The 16,001-nt window shown below is 45.1% G+C and overlaps 2 protein-coding genes across 2 annotated transcripts in view; both read left to right on the top strand.

The window, feature by feature from the left end:
• The first annotated feature begins 5,275 nt into the window (after positions 1-5,275).
• Positions 5,276-16,001, top strand: part of LOC142204037 (E3 ubiquitin/ISG15 ligase TRIM25-like) — a 355,806-nt gene continuing 345,080 nt past the window's right edge. Inside the window, exon 1 of the mRNA XM_075275235.1 lies at positions 5,276-5,330. The gene's annotated coding sequence lies outside the window, so the exon portion shown is untranslated. The remainder of the gene's footprint in view (positions 5,331-16,001) is intronic.
• On the top strand, positions 8,874-10,700 carry LOC142204605 (E3 ubiquitin/ISG15 ligase TRIM25-like). The gene has a single exon (XM_075275918.1). It carries the CDS (start codon positions 8,874-8,876, stop codon positions 10,470-10,472), a length of 1,599 nt encoding a protein of 532 aa, XP_075132019.1. The 3' UTR covers positions 10,473-10,700.

Here is a 16,001-nt window from a genome sequence, read left to right on the forward strand (position 1 = left end):
TCCCCAATAGTGGCCCCTGTACACAGTATTATTCCCTATAGTGGCCCCTGCACACAGTATTATCCCCTACAGTGGCCCCTGTACACAGTATTATACCCCATAGTGGCCCTTGCACACAGTATTATCCCCTACAGTGGCCCCTTTACACAGTATTATACCCCATAGTGGCCCCTGCACACAGTATTATACAATAATATAGTTAATATAATAAAGTATAATGATTGCAGTATTAGTGGGATTCGCTGGCCTGTGGCTTCACTTACCAAACCTCGCTCCTGCACCAGCGGCCGTAAGCAGAAGTGAGGATCAGTAAGTAAATGGGGCCTGTTACCTACTGGTATTACTGCAGCAGGTAACGGCCTATTACAAAAAAAAAAAATCAGGGGCCTTCCAGGCCCCCTAATGTCCCAAGCCCTGAGGCAGCCACTACCACTGCAACCCGGGTAGTTACGCCCCTCGTTACAGCACCTCCCATTTGTCACATTCGGCCAGTCCATGTATTAAAATTATTGTTCAGCATGTAATACTAAATTTCCCCTGTGGCAGGCGCTGCATGTAAGGACAGGGGTGGTACCAAATTACAAATTATGGCAATTTTCTTCCAGACACAGCACCACACCTGTCCACACGTTGTGTCAGAGTATTGCAGCTCCATTGAAGTGAACAGGAATGAGCAGCAAATGAAACTGAAACTGAAGCAGCTTTTTGGCTAGAATAAAAATTGGGAGCATTGTAGCTTGCAAAGCTTCTCCCCTCCGTCCTTTTGGGACATTGACATGTGCTGTTTACTGCATTTGGCGACGTGGCCGACACATGAAGTGTCTAAATCACATATGATATCGCTCTTCTGGGAAACTGTGAGGTCACCACTATTTGCAGGAGCCTCATGGATGTTTAGGAAGAGTTGGCGTGTCTGATTTTTGGGGCACTTTGGTTCTGTTTTGTATATTTTTGACGGGATACACTAGTTATAATTCTCTGACTTTGGGCTGAGGTTGTTTCTCCACCTCATAGCCCACATAACCCCCCCCCCATACCTCCATGACCACCAACAGAAGGTCCACCTCAGCTTTCTACTGTCACAGCTGTCCTGGTTCTAGGTGCTGATGTCACGCTGCCCCTCACGTTTCACTCTCAGGTCTCTCTGCCTGGCCAACACCGAAGCTGAATAGATTCTCGAGTCTACAGGAAGAAAAGGTGAAACGTCATGTCTATAAATAAAGACGGCAAGCTGTGGCCTGTGCCTCCCGGGGACCGAGAAAATGGGACACAATAAATAATATATAATGGGTGCTGTAAGTGTGCCAGCGCCGGTGCCCGCAAATGACCTCCTTCTGTCCTTCACATACATAGGAGAAGACACGAGGCACAAAAAACTAAAGACCTGCAGACGGTATTGTGGCTCATTGGCAGATGATTGTAGTAAAAGAGCGACCACACAGGTGGACAGGTCATCAGTATGAAAAATCAATTTAGGGCCGGAAAACCCTTTTAAGCATAGGACTGACGACATAGGCCTTGTATCGTTGCGTGCATGGATTTGTATATTATGTGTTTCTTAGCACTGTGACACTAAAGTGTTGGCTGTGTATTGTATGGTTCGCTGTTGAGTCATGTTTGGCCCGTGTACGTTGTACACTACTGTCACTTACACGAGTGTTGCTGAGTCATTGTACCACTTCTCCTTCCAGTACTTTCTGGGTTATGGTGCCGCATATACAAGGATTTGTGGGAATGACTCGCCTGCTCTGTTACATACATTTAGTCTAGGGCTGTATGGCAACGTTGGTCTCGAGCAGAGATGAGCGAACACTGTTCGGATCAGCCGATCCGAATAGCACGCTCCCATAGAAATGAATGGAAGCACCTGTGACGCCGGACGCCGGCAAAGTCAGCGTGCCAGGTGCTTCCATTCATTTCTATGGGAGCGTGCTGTTGGGATCGGCAGATCCGAATAGTGTTCGTTCATCTCTAGTCTCGAGTTCTGTGTTGCTGTTCTGCCACCTCAAGGACGCTGCGACTGTCATGTCTAGTCGCAAAAAGAATGAGTGCTGGATTGTTTTGTGACTAGAAATCACATCCACAGGTCACTCGGATTAGTAAGAGAGTCGCAGAATGATACAGCAATCTTTGATCATGAGATGGAAGTCAAGGACAAAGGGGAGGGGGTGCTAAGAAATGATGAGTCTATACTATTTAGAAAAAAACAAGTTCGCCCACTTACACCTAGACCCAGGCTACAGAAAGACTTTTTGTAGCTTCAAAATCCCAAGACCCTCCACACGTCTACTTCTGATGAGAAGCCCCCTATAGTGATCTAAGTTTATCACCGCCGAGCTGTGGGGGTCCGGTTGCTGCTGTGGCTGTATTTACCGCTCTGTGAAACCAGCCTTAGAAATCCAATCAGCTCAGAAATGCTCGAAAACTGGAGAGACCAAAGCGCTCCTGTTCTTACGTGGTATTATAGCGCTCTCTGCTGGCCACTATACAAAACTATTTTAAGTTCCAAAAAAGTCATAATATAAAAAGTTCTAAAAGGTATTTCTAAATAAGGCCTTAAAGCAAGCCTAGAGGCCCCACTTTGACTAACAGAGGGGAGTCTTGAACAGAGGTCCCTGAGCCGTTCCATCAGTATGTCCTGATAAGGTGTATTGGTATGCGCATGCGTCAAATGTATCCATAAGCCCCCATTCACCTGCTGGAGGCCGTAAGAGAGACCTTCTGGCCTCAGTGGGGCTGGAAATGGAATATGTCTATACGTATTCGTTGGACATATACACCTTATGGACACTGATCAAGGTAGCCTATGATCATCCCAACATAAATGGTTAACACGGACTTGGTTAGTACAATATGCACTGCCTAATGGGGCCACTAGGGTCCCTAAACCAGTGGCATGTCCTTATACTGCTGGGGCACCAAAACTGTTTACTCCAGTCCTGTTTGTTGCCCACATCTGTGTATGGGGCTGTGACGCCCGAGGCAAAACGCACAACAGGTCCGATTCATGTCTGTTTTGAAGCCCGTGCTCACTGACATCAGTTAATGGGGCCATTGAAGCGCAGGCCGCACACAGATGTCATCCATGTGCCGTTTAATATCTGGCAGCACACACACAGTCGTATACATGTTGCCTTAGAGCTGATTTTGAAGAATAACAGCATCGCTTCTGCCGCTGCTGGCTTCATGCAGGGCAGAAGCATAGCGATGTTGCAGGCATCTGTGCCAGCGTCTACACTCCCCGGCATCCGCCTCTCTATTACAGTGGATGCCGGGTCTGTATTCACATATGCAACGCCAAGCGGCATCTCACCACTTGGCGTTGCATATGTGACCCCGCCCACCAATGACGCAACAAAGCCGGAAGACAGAAGATTTTATAGCAATGAAGACTGGTGAGTATGCGACGTGGGAATACCCCTTTAACTCTCAGTTCACAGCTGAAAACGGTTTCTGTTCTTGGGTCCACTTGGGAATGCGAAATACAGAAACTTAATCTGCTTAAAAAGCGGTTACCCGCAGACCCCATATAGACTATGTTTGCAGGACTTTTCTCTCTGCATTTTTTAAGCAGAGTGGAGGCCAGAATATCTGAACAGAATCCGGACACAGGTGTGAACTTAGCCTAACAATGCCAGTGCCAAAACTGACATCTGACTACGTCCATAGGCTTTCAGGTGTTTGACATGATCATGATGCCAATAAGCCTAAAATCATACCAACATGTCTGTTTTGCTCAGACGTTTAGCACGTGAAAAACCAAACAGTCCTGCAACATCAGTCACACTTCCGTTTCGAGAACGCCTTGAATCCAATGTGTCTATTTACGTCCATTATTTTGATCATCCGTTTTTAAATGCTGTCACTATGACATGCACTGTCTTTGGGTTGGTTCACACTAGCGCTTGTATTCCGTCTGGAAGGAGTTCGCATGGACACCCCCCATATGGAATACAATTGGAAGCGATGTGCTGTCAAAGCGCACGGACCCCATAGACTATAATGGGCTCCATGTGCAGGAATCATTCATGTGGGCAGTGCGTGGCAAGCACACAGACCCCATTATAGTCTATGGGGTCCGTGCGATGTGAAATGTAGAAAACAGGGCACTCACCCGCCACGGGATACATAAAACATTCGTTTTTATTTCATCCTCTTTAAAAAAAGGTCAAACCTTGACCATCGGGGTACAGAAGACGGAATCTTTTCAGACCCCAGAGTATAATAATCGGAGACCCGGGGGAATAAAAACATAAAAAAAAAAACAGTTGCTTACCTGTCCCCCGGCTCCTACGCTTTCGGCCGCCGCTCTCGTCCTTCTTCTATGACGTCGGACGTCACATGACCCGGGAAGCAGGCCGGGTTCATGTGACGTCAGACAAGTATGAAGGAGGCCTGGCCAGGATCGTGGAGAGGTAGGTAACAGTATTTTTTACGTTCCCTTACCTCTCTCGGTCTGCCGATCATTATACTCGGGGGTTTACTTGCAAGTAAATAGGGCCCGTAACGGCCTATTAAAAAAAAAACAAAAAAAAAACGCAGCAGTAGCGGCTGTCACCGGGCCCCCTAATGGGCCGGGCCCTGTGGCAGCCGCCTCCGCTGCCTCTATGGTAGTTACGCCACTGAGCGGAGCGTTTACTCCGTGTGAAGGCTCCCTTAAACTACTGTATATTCACATGACAGTGAGTAATGCCACGTGATGTCCAGTTGTTTAACAGAGTGATAACAATCTCTGTACAGCGTTCTGGAATATGTCGGCACTATATAAAATAGATGTAAACCGTTCGGGACGGTTCAGAAGTTCTGCAGCGCAGTCACAGCAGCTTTGCATGTACTGTATGTTCGCTAGCGTTGCAGATGTCTATATGTGCAGGCTGTCGTGCTGCTTTGTATTTCCAGGAGTATTCTGACAATTGTAGATCATTTATTCTGCACAATGCTGCAGATCTCTTCTTTCCTCCACGACTACAGGAGACAGCTCTGTGATCGGCAAGTCCAAGTGGTTTGAGTGACTGTGATGTACCAGGAAGTGGGAGGATGCAGGGGAGGGACTGTGGCCTTCTAATCCCGGCCTGAAATGGAGATGTTGTCCTCCTCCTGTTATGAGCAGGGGATTCTGTGTGCAGCATTTTTCAACTTTCTTTTCAGGCAGCGCTCCTCCCCATGAATGCAGGCCACAACCCTCAGCCCACAATAAATACAGGCTGGCCCAGAAGATCAGGATCTTGTGACAAAAACAGACGTTAAAGTGGGAATATTCGCTGCCTCTGAATAAGTTACTGCCGAGGAAGTAAAATCAGGAGGTTCTCATACACGTGTGGATGCTACAGGTGAGAATTTGTGTGTTTTTGATGGGCCATGCTCTATAACAAATGCAGTATGTATACAGGTGAGTAGTAGTGTATATATGTGCGGTGAAAGGCTAGGACTACACAGTGACTGGCCGCGACTGTGACTACTTCATTGGCTGTCACTCCTTCACTAAAACGAAAAATTTCAGTGCATTGTAGGGTCCTTCACCCTTACGTGACGCAGTTATTGGTTTGGAAGGTATTTTGAACCTGACAAACTCCGTTAAGGCTGAGGCCGCACGTTGCAGAACCGCTGCTTTTTTTGTTTCAGATTTAGCTGCACTTTAAGGGCTCGTGCGCACGGAGTTAACGCGCACGCATTTTAGCATCATACACATGTGTAAAAATAACACTCCCATAGACTTCAATGACCTTTTTTACACGTGTAAAGAATGCGGCAAAAAACGTGACGCGTGTGCACGGGCCCTAAGCCAAAGCCAACAATGGCTACAAAAGGAATAAGAAATTATTCTGCTCAATCCACTCCTGACTCTGGCTAAAAAAAAAAATTTGCAACGAAAAAAAGCTATGTTTCTGCAACTTGCGGCCTTCGGCCAGGGCCCCACATGGCAGAAACGCTACGGGGGGAAAAAAACTGCATTTTACAGTCACTGTGTAGTGGAAGAGATTCTAGCGAATCCCATCCCCACAGTACAGTGAAGTGCGCGCAGTAGTGGACACGCTGTGATTTGCAAAACCGTTGCAGCTTTGGAAATCGCAGAATATCAATTATACCTACGGAAATACTGGCGGTTTTCCGAAGTCAGTGCACACGGAGTTCTATTGGGAGGCTTTATTCGGAGGCTGGTTTTGAGGCCAATTCATCATCGAAACCGCAGCAAAAAATTCTGTTTGCACTAGAGATGAGCGAGTACTGTTCGGATCAGCCAATCCGAACAGCACGCTCGCATAGAAATGAATGGACGTATCCGGAACGCGGGGGGTTAAGCTGCCGGCCGCCGTCAAAGCAGAAGTACCAGGTGCATCCATTTTCTATGGAACGTGCTGTTCGGATCGGCCGATCCGAACAGTACTCGCTCATCTCTAGTTTGCACTGACTCTAAGGCCCCACTGGGCGGAAATGCAGCGTTTTTGGGCATTGCGGAAATGCAGCGAAAAAAAACGCTGCGTTTTACAGTACCAACATAGTGAATGCAATTTTGTCTAATCCTAGCCCCACACTGTGAGGAAAAAAAACACTGCGGAAAAGCTGCGTTTTTCAAAAATTGTGTTTTTGAAAAACGCAAGCATGTCAATTATAGTTCTGGAATCGCTGAGTTTTTCCCTCCATAGATTTCTATGCAGAGTGTGAAAAACACAGCAAAAACGCAGCATGATAAATGTGTTGCGGAAACGCCGCAGGAAAGCATCAAAATCCGCAGACAAAAACTCACTGTTTTGCTTGGTTGAGGCTAAGGTCCTATGGCCTAAAGTGCTGCGGGAACAACCACGGCGTGAACGCATCGCAGTTCTTCCCGCAGCTTTTTGAACAGAAAGTTCACTGAGTTTTCCTCTGTGGAATTTCTGTTACAATTATATCTATGGGAATGCTGCCAGCGTTTCCGTAGATATGATTGACATGCTGTGATTTTGAAAACCGCAACGGTTTTGGAAATCACAGCGTGTCCACGCTGCAATTTTTTTTTCCCCCGCAAAGTGGGCAGTGGATTTGCATGAATCCCATCCACTTTGCAAGTACTGTAAAGCGCCGCAATTTTTCCTGCGGCTTTTCCGCCACGGCCAAATCACAGCGTTTCCGGCCCTGGCCTAAATAGCAGAGGACCGTAATTCCTTAGGATTTTCAACATAGCCTTTCAATTACCTTTATTGCACATGAGAAACTCAAGCGAAAACGCGATGAAAAAAATTAACAGAAAACTCATATGAATTTCCGCAGCAACAGAAAACACAGTGTTTTCTGTGGGGTTTTTTACGTTGTGATTTTTTTGGTGCGTTTCCACCCAGTGGGCCTTAGCCTTAAAGGGCTAGTTCACACTGGGACAATGAGGCAGATTTTGACAGCAGATTTCACCTCAAAATCGGCCACCCATACATGTGGAGTGGAGACTGCTAGCTTTTTTTTTTTTTTTTTTCTGCTAGCAGTTTTTTGCTGCTAGCAGAAAAAAGAAGCGTCATGACCTTTCTTTAGGCAGATTCCGCCTGATGAAAGTAATAGAAGTGAATGGGAGGCGAAAAACGCCTAGTGTTTTTTGCAAAAAAAAGGGACCGAAAATGCCTAGGTTTTTTTTGTTTGTTTGGGTTTTTTTTTACAGTCCATTCACTTTAGGGGAAGGGAAAACCGCCTGGAGTTTTCTGATGCAGTTTTTACCAAAAACTGCTCCAGAAAACGCTCCAAAAACGCCTCAAGGTAAAAAAAAAAAAACCGCTTCCTAACTAGGAAACGTTTTTTTTCGGGACCAAAATAAGCCAGGCGGTTTTTATGTGTGAACTAGCCCAAAGTGTTATTCCCACCCCAGGCTTTCTTGGATGAGTTTGGAATAGCACTGCTCACTAGAGAGTTAGAGACAATTCAAGACCCTTTTATCTAATTGTTATGGCAAGCTTAAAGGGATTCTACCAATAAAGCAACATTTTTTTCTAATTACCACAACAGAATAGCCTTAAGAAAGGCTATTCGTCTCTTACCTTTAGATGTGGTCTCCGCTGCGCCGTTCCTTAGAAATACGGGTTTTAACCGGTATGCAAATGAGTTCTCCGCAGCAATGAGGGCGGGCCCCAGCGCTCAAATGGAGATGGGAGCGTCCCCACTGCTGCCCGAGAGCTCACTCCAGTGCCGCCTCCATCTTCAGCTGCAACCCCGCCTCTTCTGTCTTCCGTCTCGGTCCAACTTCTGACGCCTGCGCAGTATGCTCCTGTATTGAACTACAAGCAACTACTCCTTGCTCTTGTAGTTCAATACAGGTGCGTATTGCGGCCTCCCAAAAATGGCCACCGGCCGGCTGCAGTACGCTCTTGTATTGAACTACAAGAGCAATAGCGGCCTCCCAAAAATGGGCGCAGGCGTCGGAAGTTGGACTGAGACGGAAGACAGCAGAGGCGGGGTTGCAGCTGAAGATGGAGGCAGTGCTGGAGTGATACTCTCGGGCAGAAGTGGGGACGCCCTCATCGCTATTTGAGCACTGGGGCCCGCCCTCATTGCTGCAGAGAACTCTGCAAACCGGTTCAAACCCGTATTTCTAAGGAACGGCGCCGCGGAAACCACGTCTAAAGGTAAGAGACGAATAGCCTTTCTTAAGGCTATTCCGTTGTGGTAATTAGAAAAAAATGTTGCTTTATTGGTAGAATCCCTTTAAGCTTGCCATAACAATTAGATAAAAGGGTCTTGATTTGTAATTGTAGCATCTTATTCCCATTTTTCTTGTGAAATGTGGTTGTATCACTAGAGAATCAATTTCATAAAACAACTATCTAAAGTGAATGGCTAGTTTTACTGCCCAGGCTTTCCTTTGGGAAGCTTTTTAGGAATAAAGCACTTATTATTCTCTCTCTTTTCTTCCAGACATGGCGTCCGCTGACCTGACAGACGAGCTGGACTGCTCCATCTGCCTGCATAATTATACAGATCCTGTAATGCTGAGATGTGGACACAACTTCTGCCGGGTTTGTATTGATCAGTTCCTGGATACACAGGACAGTTCTAGAGTTTATTCCTGTCCTGAATGTAGAGAAGAGTTTCAGGAGCGGCCTGTACTGATGAGGAACTTTATTCTGTGTAAAATAATGGAAAGCTTACAGCTTACTCAGTCGAAAAAGGCAGAAATTGGGATCTGCTGCACTTACTGTGTGGACTCTCCTGTACCTGCTGTGAAGTCCTGTCTACACTGTGAAGCTTCTCTGTGTGATAAACATCTGAACGTTCACAGCAAGTCAGCCGAACATGTCTTATGTGAACCCAGCAGTTCCTTAGAAGACAGAAAATGCTCAATCCATAATCAGCTCATAAAGTATTATTGTACTAAAGATGCTGCTTGTATATGTGTGTCATGCAGTGTAGTTGGTGAACACCGGGGACACCAGGTGGAGATGCTGGATGAGGCATATGAGAAAAAGAAGAAAAAACTGAGAAATTTTCTGCAAAAACTGACCATTAAAAGAGAGGAGACAGAAAAGAGAGTCCAGAATTTGGAGAAACAAAGGAAAAAAACACAAGAAAAAGCAGCTAACTTAACAGAAAGAGTCACTGCCCTGTTTACAGACATCAAAAGAAGCTTGGAAAACCTAGAGAAAAGGGTTCTGAGTGAGATCCATAGGCAGGAAGAGCAGGTGTCACTCCCAGTCTCTGCTCTGATCCAGCAGCTGGAAACAAAAAAGGACAAACTGTCTGTGAACATGATGCACATTGAAGAGCTGTGTAAAATGATTGATCCACTGACTGTCTTGCAGGAACCAGACACAGGTGATTTGTGGGATGCTGAGGAGGAAGAAGATAAGAACACAAGGGCACGTGATGAACAGCTGCATGATGTAGAAGAACTGGATGTGGCTGTGATCTCAGACTCCTTTCACACCTTATCTGACATAATAAAAGGTATAAGGAGCGGGATCTATGTGGAGGGTCCTGCAGACATATTACTGGATGTAAACACAGCTGGTAATTATATCCATATATCAGACGACCTGAAAACTGCAACATGGACACGAGAGAAGCAGAATCGTCTAGAAACAGCAGAGAGATTCCAGTATAATCAAGTTTTAAGTTACAGGAGTTTTTCCACAGGGCGACGTTACTGGGATGTGGAGATCAGTAAGGCAGAGAGTTGGAGGGTGGGGATGTGTTATCCCAGTATGGATCGAAGAGGACTTCAATCATACATTGGAGGCAATAACAAGTCCTGGGGTTTATTTGGCGGGAAGTATAATACTCAGTATGGAGTGATACACAACACTACATATATCCAGTTACCTCACAAGATCTCCAGTGACAAAGTCAGGATATATGTAAATTATGAGGCCGGGCAGTTGTCTTTTTATGAGCTGTGTGACCCCATCAGACACTTACACACCTTCACTGCCACCTTCACCAAGCCGCTTCATGCTGTTTTATGGCTACATGATGGTTGTCTAAGAATATCAGGGACAACTGGGGTCTGTGCAACCTGATATTGTCAATGATCTATACAAAGACTAGCAGCAAAACTCAATGTGGCATCTTTATGCTGGGTCTGTCAGCTTCTCAGGAAAATTTTGCTATTAGATGGACAGGAACCATTGTTTTATCTTTTAATAACTGCTTTATGTTTGTGTTCTATTACTGTTTATTTTTTTCTGGGCAGTCCCTTTTAGAAATGCACCTTAGGCTGCTTTCACACGGAGTAACGCTCCGCTCATTCTGACACATAAAAACGTGTCAGTGTGAGCGCTGTAAAACAGAATCCCATTGACTTCAATGGGTGCCGTCTTACGCACGTTACACATTGAAATCAATGGGAGGCTTTTTAACCCATTGATTTCAATGTGTAGTGCGCGTAAGATGGCACCCATTGAAGTCAATGGGATTCTGTTTTACAGCACTCACTCTGACACATATTTACGTGTTTGAATGAGCGGAGCGTTACTCCGTGTGAAAGCAGCCTTACACCCAGATAGAGAGTTCCATACATGCCTGGAGGGGTCTGGCAGAAGCTTAGCCTTGCTTCTACCACAAATGAGTTACATCTTGTCTCATACTACTTGTGCAGGTGGCTGTACAATGTCATTGCGTAGCCACATGGATGTCACATACCCGAATATTGTGCTCTGTAGTGTGCGGTTTGTTACAGCAGAAAAAAAAGTAGTGCATGAAGCCTAATTTTCCATTTATCTCAATCGAGTGGCCTTTTTCTGGACTGCACCTCATCCCTGTTCACATGTCATAAAACACTAGTACAACTGCCCTTTTAATCAACTTATTATAACCTATTGTTATACTGTATATAACATGAATGATTTAACTCAGGTTCTTGTAACAGTTTTCTTGTATTTTATATAGTAAAAAAAAATTTGGTGTTCATCTCGTGACTTTTCCTTTAGTCTGTTTTAAACACGTTGCGTTTTCTGGTGTGTTTTTTACACATGTAAAAAATGTCATTGAAGTCTTATTTTTTTCACGTGTATTCTTTACACATGTATTGTGCCAAAATGAGCGCGAGTTTACTCTGTGTGAATGGACCCTTAAAGTTGAAGAATATGCAGCTCTTCCTTGTGTTCGGACATCAGCAGTTTGCATTAAAAACCCATTGAAAATTAATGGGTTTTATACTGACCACTGGCAAGCAATCCCCATGTAGTTTTTTCCAGGGATTTAGGCAGAAACACCAAGGGCAGACAGCGGCGCTAGTGTGAACGCCGCATAACACTCCATGTTAACAGCAGTGACCAGTGATGTTATATCCCATGTATAGACCAAGCTACACTACAGATACAATACAGAAATGTATATAATGCAAATGCACCAAAAACGAAAAGTGTGCTTTAAGATTAGACAAACTTGAAGAGTGGAAAAGGTATGGGAAATAAACAGGAACCTGTCATACTTTTCCTTTCTGTTAATTCCAATCCCGGATTTGGCTGAAAAAAAATCTGCACCAAAAAAAAGAGCAGTACAGCCTAAAACAATTGGATACAATCATGTGCTAACCAGCTGCCATGAATGAACGGCATGGGCAGCGCACAAGGGACAAACGGATGTCCTCCCTACAGTGGCCGTGCTTCCGTGGCCCCATTCATTCAGCGAATAGGAGCTGCAGAAGCAGGGCCGCAAAAACGGACAGGAATAGGATGGCCATGTGTATGGGTCTATAAAAATAAATGGGTCAGTGTGATATCCGGGAAAAACCTTGATAGCACACTGAGCATTCATACGGTCGGTTTTTGTTTTTTTTCCTGTTGCAGATTGTATAGTGTTTTTTTTTTTTGTTTTTTTTTTATTTTGAGCCAAAGCCAAGAATGGCTATAAATGGAATGGGAAACATTTAGGAAGTTCATATACTTCTAACTTCTGCTCAATCCACTTCTGGCTTTGGCTCAAAAAACACAGCAAAATCCCCAACAAAAAAAAGCTGGGGCCTCAACCTAAGGCTGAGTTGGGTTTGTTTTGTTTTGATTTGTTATTGCAAATTTTGCTGTAGTTTTTTTGCGCCGAAGCTGGGAATGGACTTAACAGAAATTAAGCTGATTTTTTTTTTTTCTGTTGCTGATTTTGTTTTGTTTTTTTATTTTGTGCAAGTGGGTTGAGCAGAAGGGAGAAGTATAAGGCTAAGGCCCCACAGGCCATATACGCAGCACTAAAGCGCTGCGGGAAGAACCACTGCGTGAACGCATTGCGGTTCTTTCCACAGCGCTTTTAAGAGAAAGTTCACAGAGTTTTCCTCTGCGGACTTTCTCTTAACATTATATCTACGGGAAAGATGCTGGCGTTTCCGTAGATATAATTGACATTCTGCGATTTACAAAGCCGCAACGGCTTTGCAAATCGCAGCGTGTCCGCGCTGCCATCTTTTCCGCAAAGTGGGTCCACTTTGCAAGCACTGTACAACGACGCGATTTTTCCCGCAGCGTCTCCGCCTTAGAGTTTCTTTTTATATTTCCCATTCCCTTTGTAGCCAATAATGGATTTGGCTTGAAAAAGCAAAAAAAAAAAAAAAGCTATTTTGCAATGTCGGGCCTAACCTTGGGGTCCTAAAAAAAAAAAAAACAAACAAAAAAAAAAAACAATTATAAATGCTATTACCTAATGCTAAAAGTTATTCAATAAGAAGCCATGTGTGATAGAAGACTAACAGCGCCAACTGTGATAAATTTGACTTTTTTTTTGGGGGGGGGGGGGGGTATAGTCTGTACATATAAATATTAGACTGGATTAGTAAATTTTCAGCAAAATTGTTTGCAGCAGGTTAGATACAGTCTATAGGATAAGCCTTTGTGTGGCTTATGATTTGCAGTTAAAGGGTGCATTCACACTACGGAACGCCAGCGTGTATCACAGCCGTACACGCCGGCGTTACATCAGGGCTGCCGGACACTTCCCATTCATTTCTATGGGAGCCGGCATGCGAGCGCTCCCCATAGAAATGAATGGAAAAAAGCAGTCCATTCATTTCTATGGGGAGCGCTCGCATGCCGGCTTCCATAGAAATGAATGGGAAGTGTCCGGCAGCCCTGCTGTAACGCCGGCGTGTACGGCTGTGATACACGCTGGCGTTCCGTAGTGTGAATGCACCCAAATGAATGGCCCATGTCAAATGTTCACCTTGGGGCCCAGCCATTCCTAGTTACGCCTCTGGACAGGGACTGACACAAGCTCTGGGAACTGGCTTTCTTGTAGGAACGGAAACGATGGTTTGCATCTGCTCCAGGTGTCCATCCAGCACAGATCTGTCACATATCGCTATATGAAAGTGTTACAAGCCCGACTTTCTTGTCTGGCAATTTTAGTTAAAAATAGAAACAAAAAAACGGACATTTGACAGACTCCAATAACAGTCAATGGGATCCCTCGGGCTCTGTGACCATCTTTCACTCCGTTTTTTTTTTGTTTTGTTTTTTTCCAGTCTTCTACTCCATGATGGACCAGAATGGGAAAGGTGACACAGATGTAAATACAGTCTAAACAGGGGAGTTACTATAGGGGTCCAGTGGGAGCAGTTACTAGTAGGCCCTGGCCCCCTGCAACATAAATTATACCACTATTAGAATACCACAAGGGAGGAATCGGACCCGTTAAAGATTTGAGGCCTAGAAGCGTTGTGTTACACCTCTGGTTCTAAATACACGGCCATGTACATGGTGGATAATCTGAGGTAAATCTCTAACACTAGTGAGGATTAGGATAATGGATGCTCTAACCTTTAATGTCTTACACAGTCACCTGGGATGGGGCTGGTGGTGTCTTCTACTAAATATCACAGGAGAAAGCTGGAAAACTAGAAGACTAGAAACTCCAGAGAGGACATGGCGGTCTGTGAGGGACAGAGCTTTCTGCTGCAGGGTTGTAGTGTCAGCCAATCAGAGGCGCCGATGTGACCACTGACATCACCTGTTACTAGGCAGAATAGGTAATCGTGTCAGCTAGCTGAGGAGAGGACATGTCAGTCAGGATTCCAGTCAGGAGCTCCTGGGACACCATCTTTAGTGTCAGGACACATTCAGAAGGAAGATGCTGACAATAGTCTCCATGGCAGATAAGTAGGTAATATTTGGCTTATTCTCTGTGAGAAGAGTCAGTTTTGGTGGGACATTAATAAGACTGTGGAGGAGACGCCATTCCTGTGGTAAAGGGGAATTCAGGTGGAATAAAATATTACATGACTTATTATTTCCTCAGTGAAATATGGCTGAAAGGTGAATGAATGTCTCAGTGTTAGGACATGGCTGTGTGACCACAAACTGCATAATCGCACATGATGACCCCACAAAGTACAATATAACGTCATTGTGGCCCCCACTGTATAACACTCCAATCAGTGTGGCCCACATTGATATTCCCTGTAATATGGCCCTTACAGTATAACACCCTCCTTACTACGGCCCCTCAGTGTAACGTAGAAGAAAACTGCGAAACAATAGCTATAAAATAGTCTAAAGAAAAAAACCTGTGGTAAATACTATTGTCTATGGGCCATGGTTTTAGTACCCCATCTAAAACCGAGTCATTAAAGCGTAGCTTTGGAGAACTCTTTAAGGCTTATGTCCCTCATAGCTGGCCGCAGTAAATAAGTACTGCAGGAAAAACTATGGTGGCAACGCGTTGCAGTTTTTCCAGCGGCGCTTTTCACAGAACGTCTGCAGTGAATCTACCACATGAGGCATCGGCCTGAAGGGGTTGTCCAGGAATTGGACAAATCCAAGAGGTAGCCCGGGAAGGTGTTACATAAAAAAATGGAATTGTTCTCACTTGTCCCGTCCTCCTCCGGTGCTCGCGAACTGACATTGCTTTAAAAAAAATGCACAGTCGACTTTGCCCTAGACCCAAGGCCTAGAAGTTTGAAAAAAGTGCTGGAAGACGCGAAGAGAGGGCATTCCTGAAGAAGATGGAGGATAGCACAGCATTAAGGATGCCAGTAGTGCTGTTTAAGCGCTGGGGCCTGCCCCCAGTGCTGCAAGTGAACTCATTTGCATACCGACAAAAAACGGGATTTATACTGAACGGCGGCGCAGAGAAGACATCTAAAGGTAGGAGAAGAATAGCCTTTCTTAAGGCTATTCCTACGTGTTAGTTACAAAAAAATTTGTTTTAATAATAGGATCCCTTTAAAGGGGTTGTCCCATCACAAGGATCCTATCTATACTGCTTGTTAATGTGAATGTAAGACTTTTCCTAAATACATTGCTTCAGCAAAACTATATTACTTTATTCATTTCTCTGTTGACACATTCCTTGACTTATCTGGTCATAAGTCAAGTGATGTATCTGGTGCTCTGAGGGGGGAGGGAGGAGAGGCTAAGTGCACGGGAGCGAGCCTGGAAGGGGGGGGGGGGTAGTTTACACTTTGGGGGGGAAGGGGCCGCCAATACAGACCCGGCATCCGCTGTAATAGAGAGGCGGATGCTGGGGAGTGTAGATGCCAGCACAGGTGCCTGCAACATCGCTACGCTCCTGCCCTGCATGAAGCCAGCAGCGGAAGGAGCGATGCTGCTATTCCGGAGGGAAGT

This window comes from Leptodactylus fuscus, chromosome 5 (genome assembly GCF_031893055.1).
Source record: "Leptodactylus fuscus isolate aLepFus1 chromosome 5, aLepFus1.hap2, whole genome shotgun sequence".
In the NCBI taxonomy this organism is placed as follows: Eukaryota; Metazoa; Chordata; class Amphibia; order Anura; family Leptodactylidae; genus Leptodactylus; species Leptodactylus fuscus.

What these genes read in the sequence shown, in the direction of transcription:
- LOC142204605 (XM_075275918.1), top strand. Translation starts at nt 8,874, where the DNA reads ATGGCGTCCGCTGACCTGACAGACGAGCTGGACTGCTCCATCTGCCTG.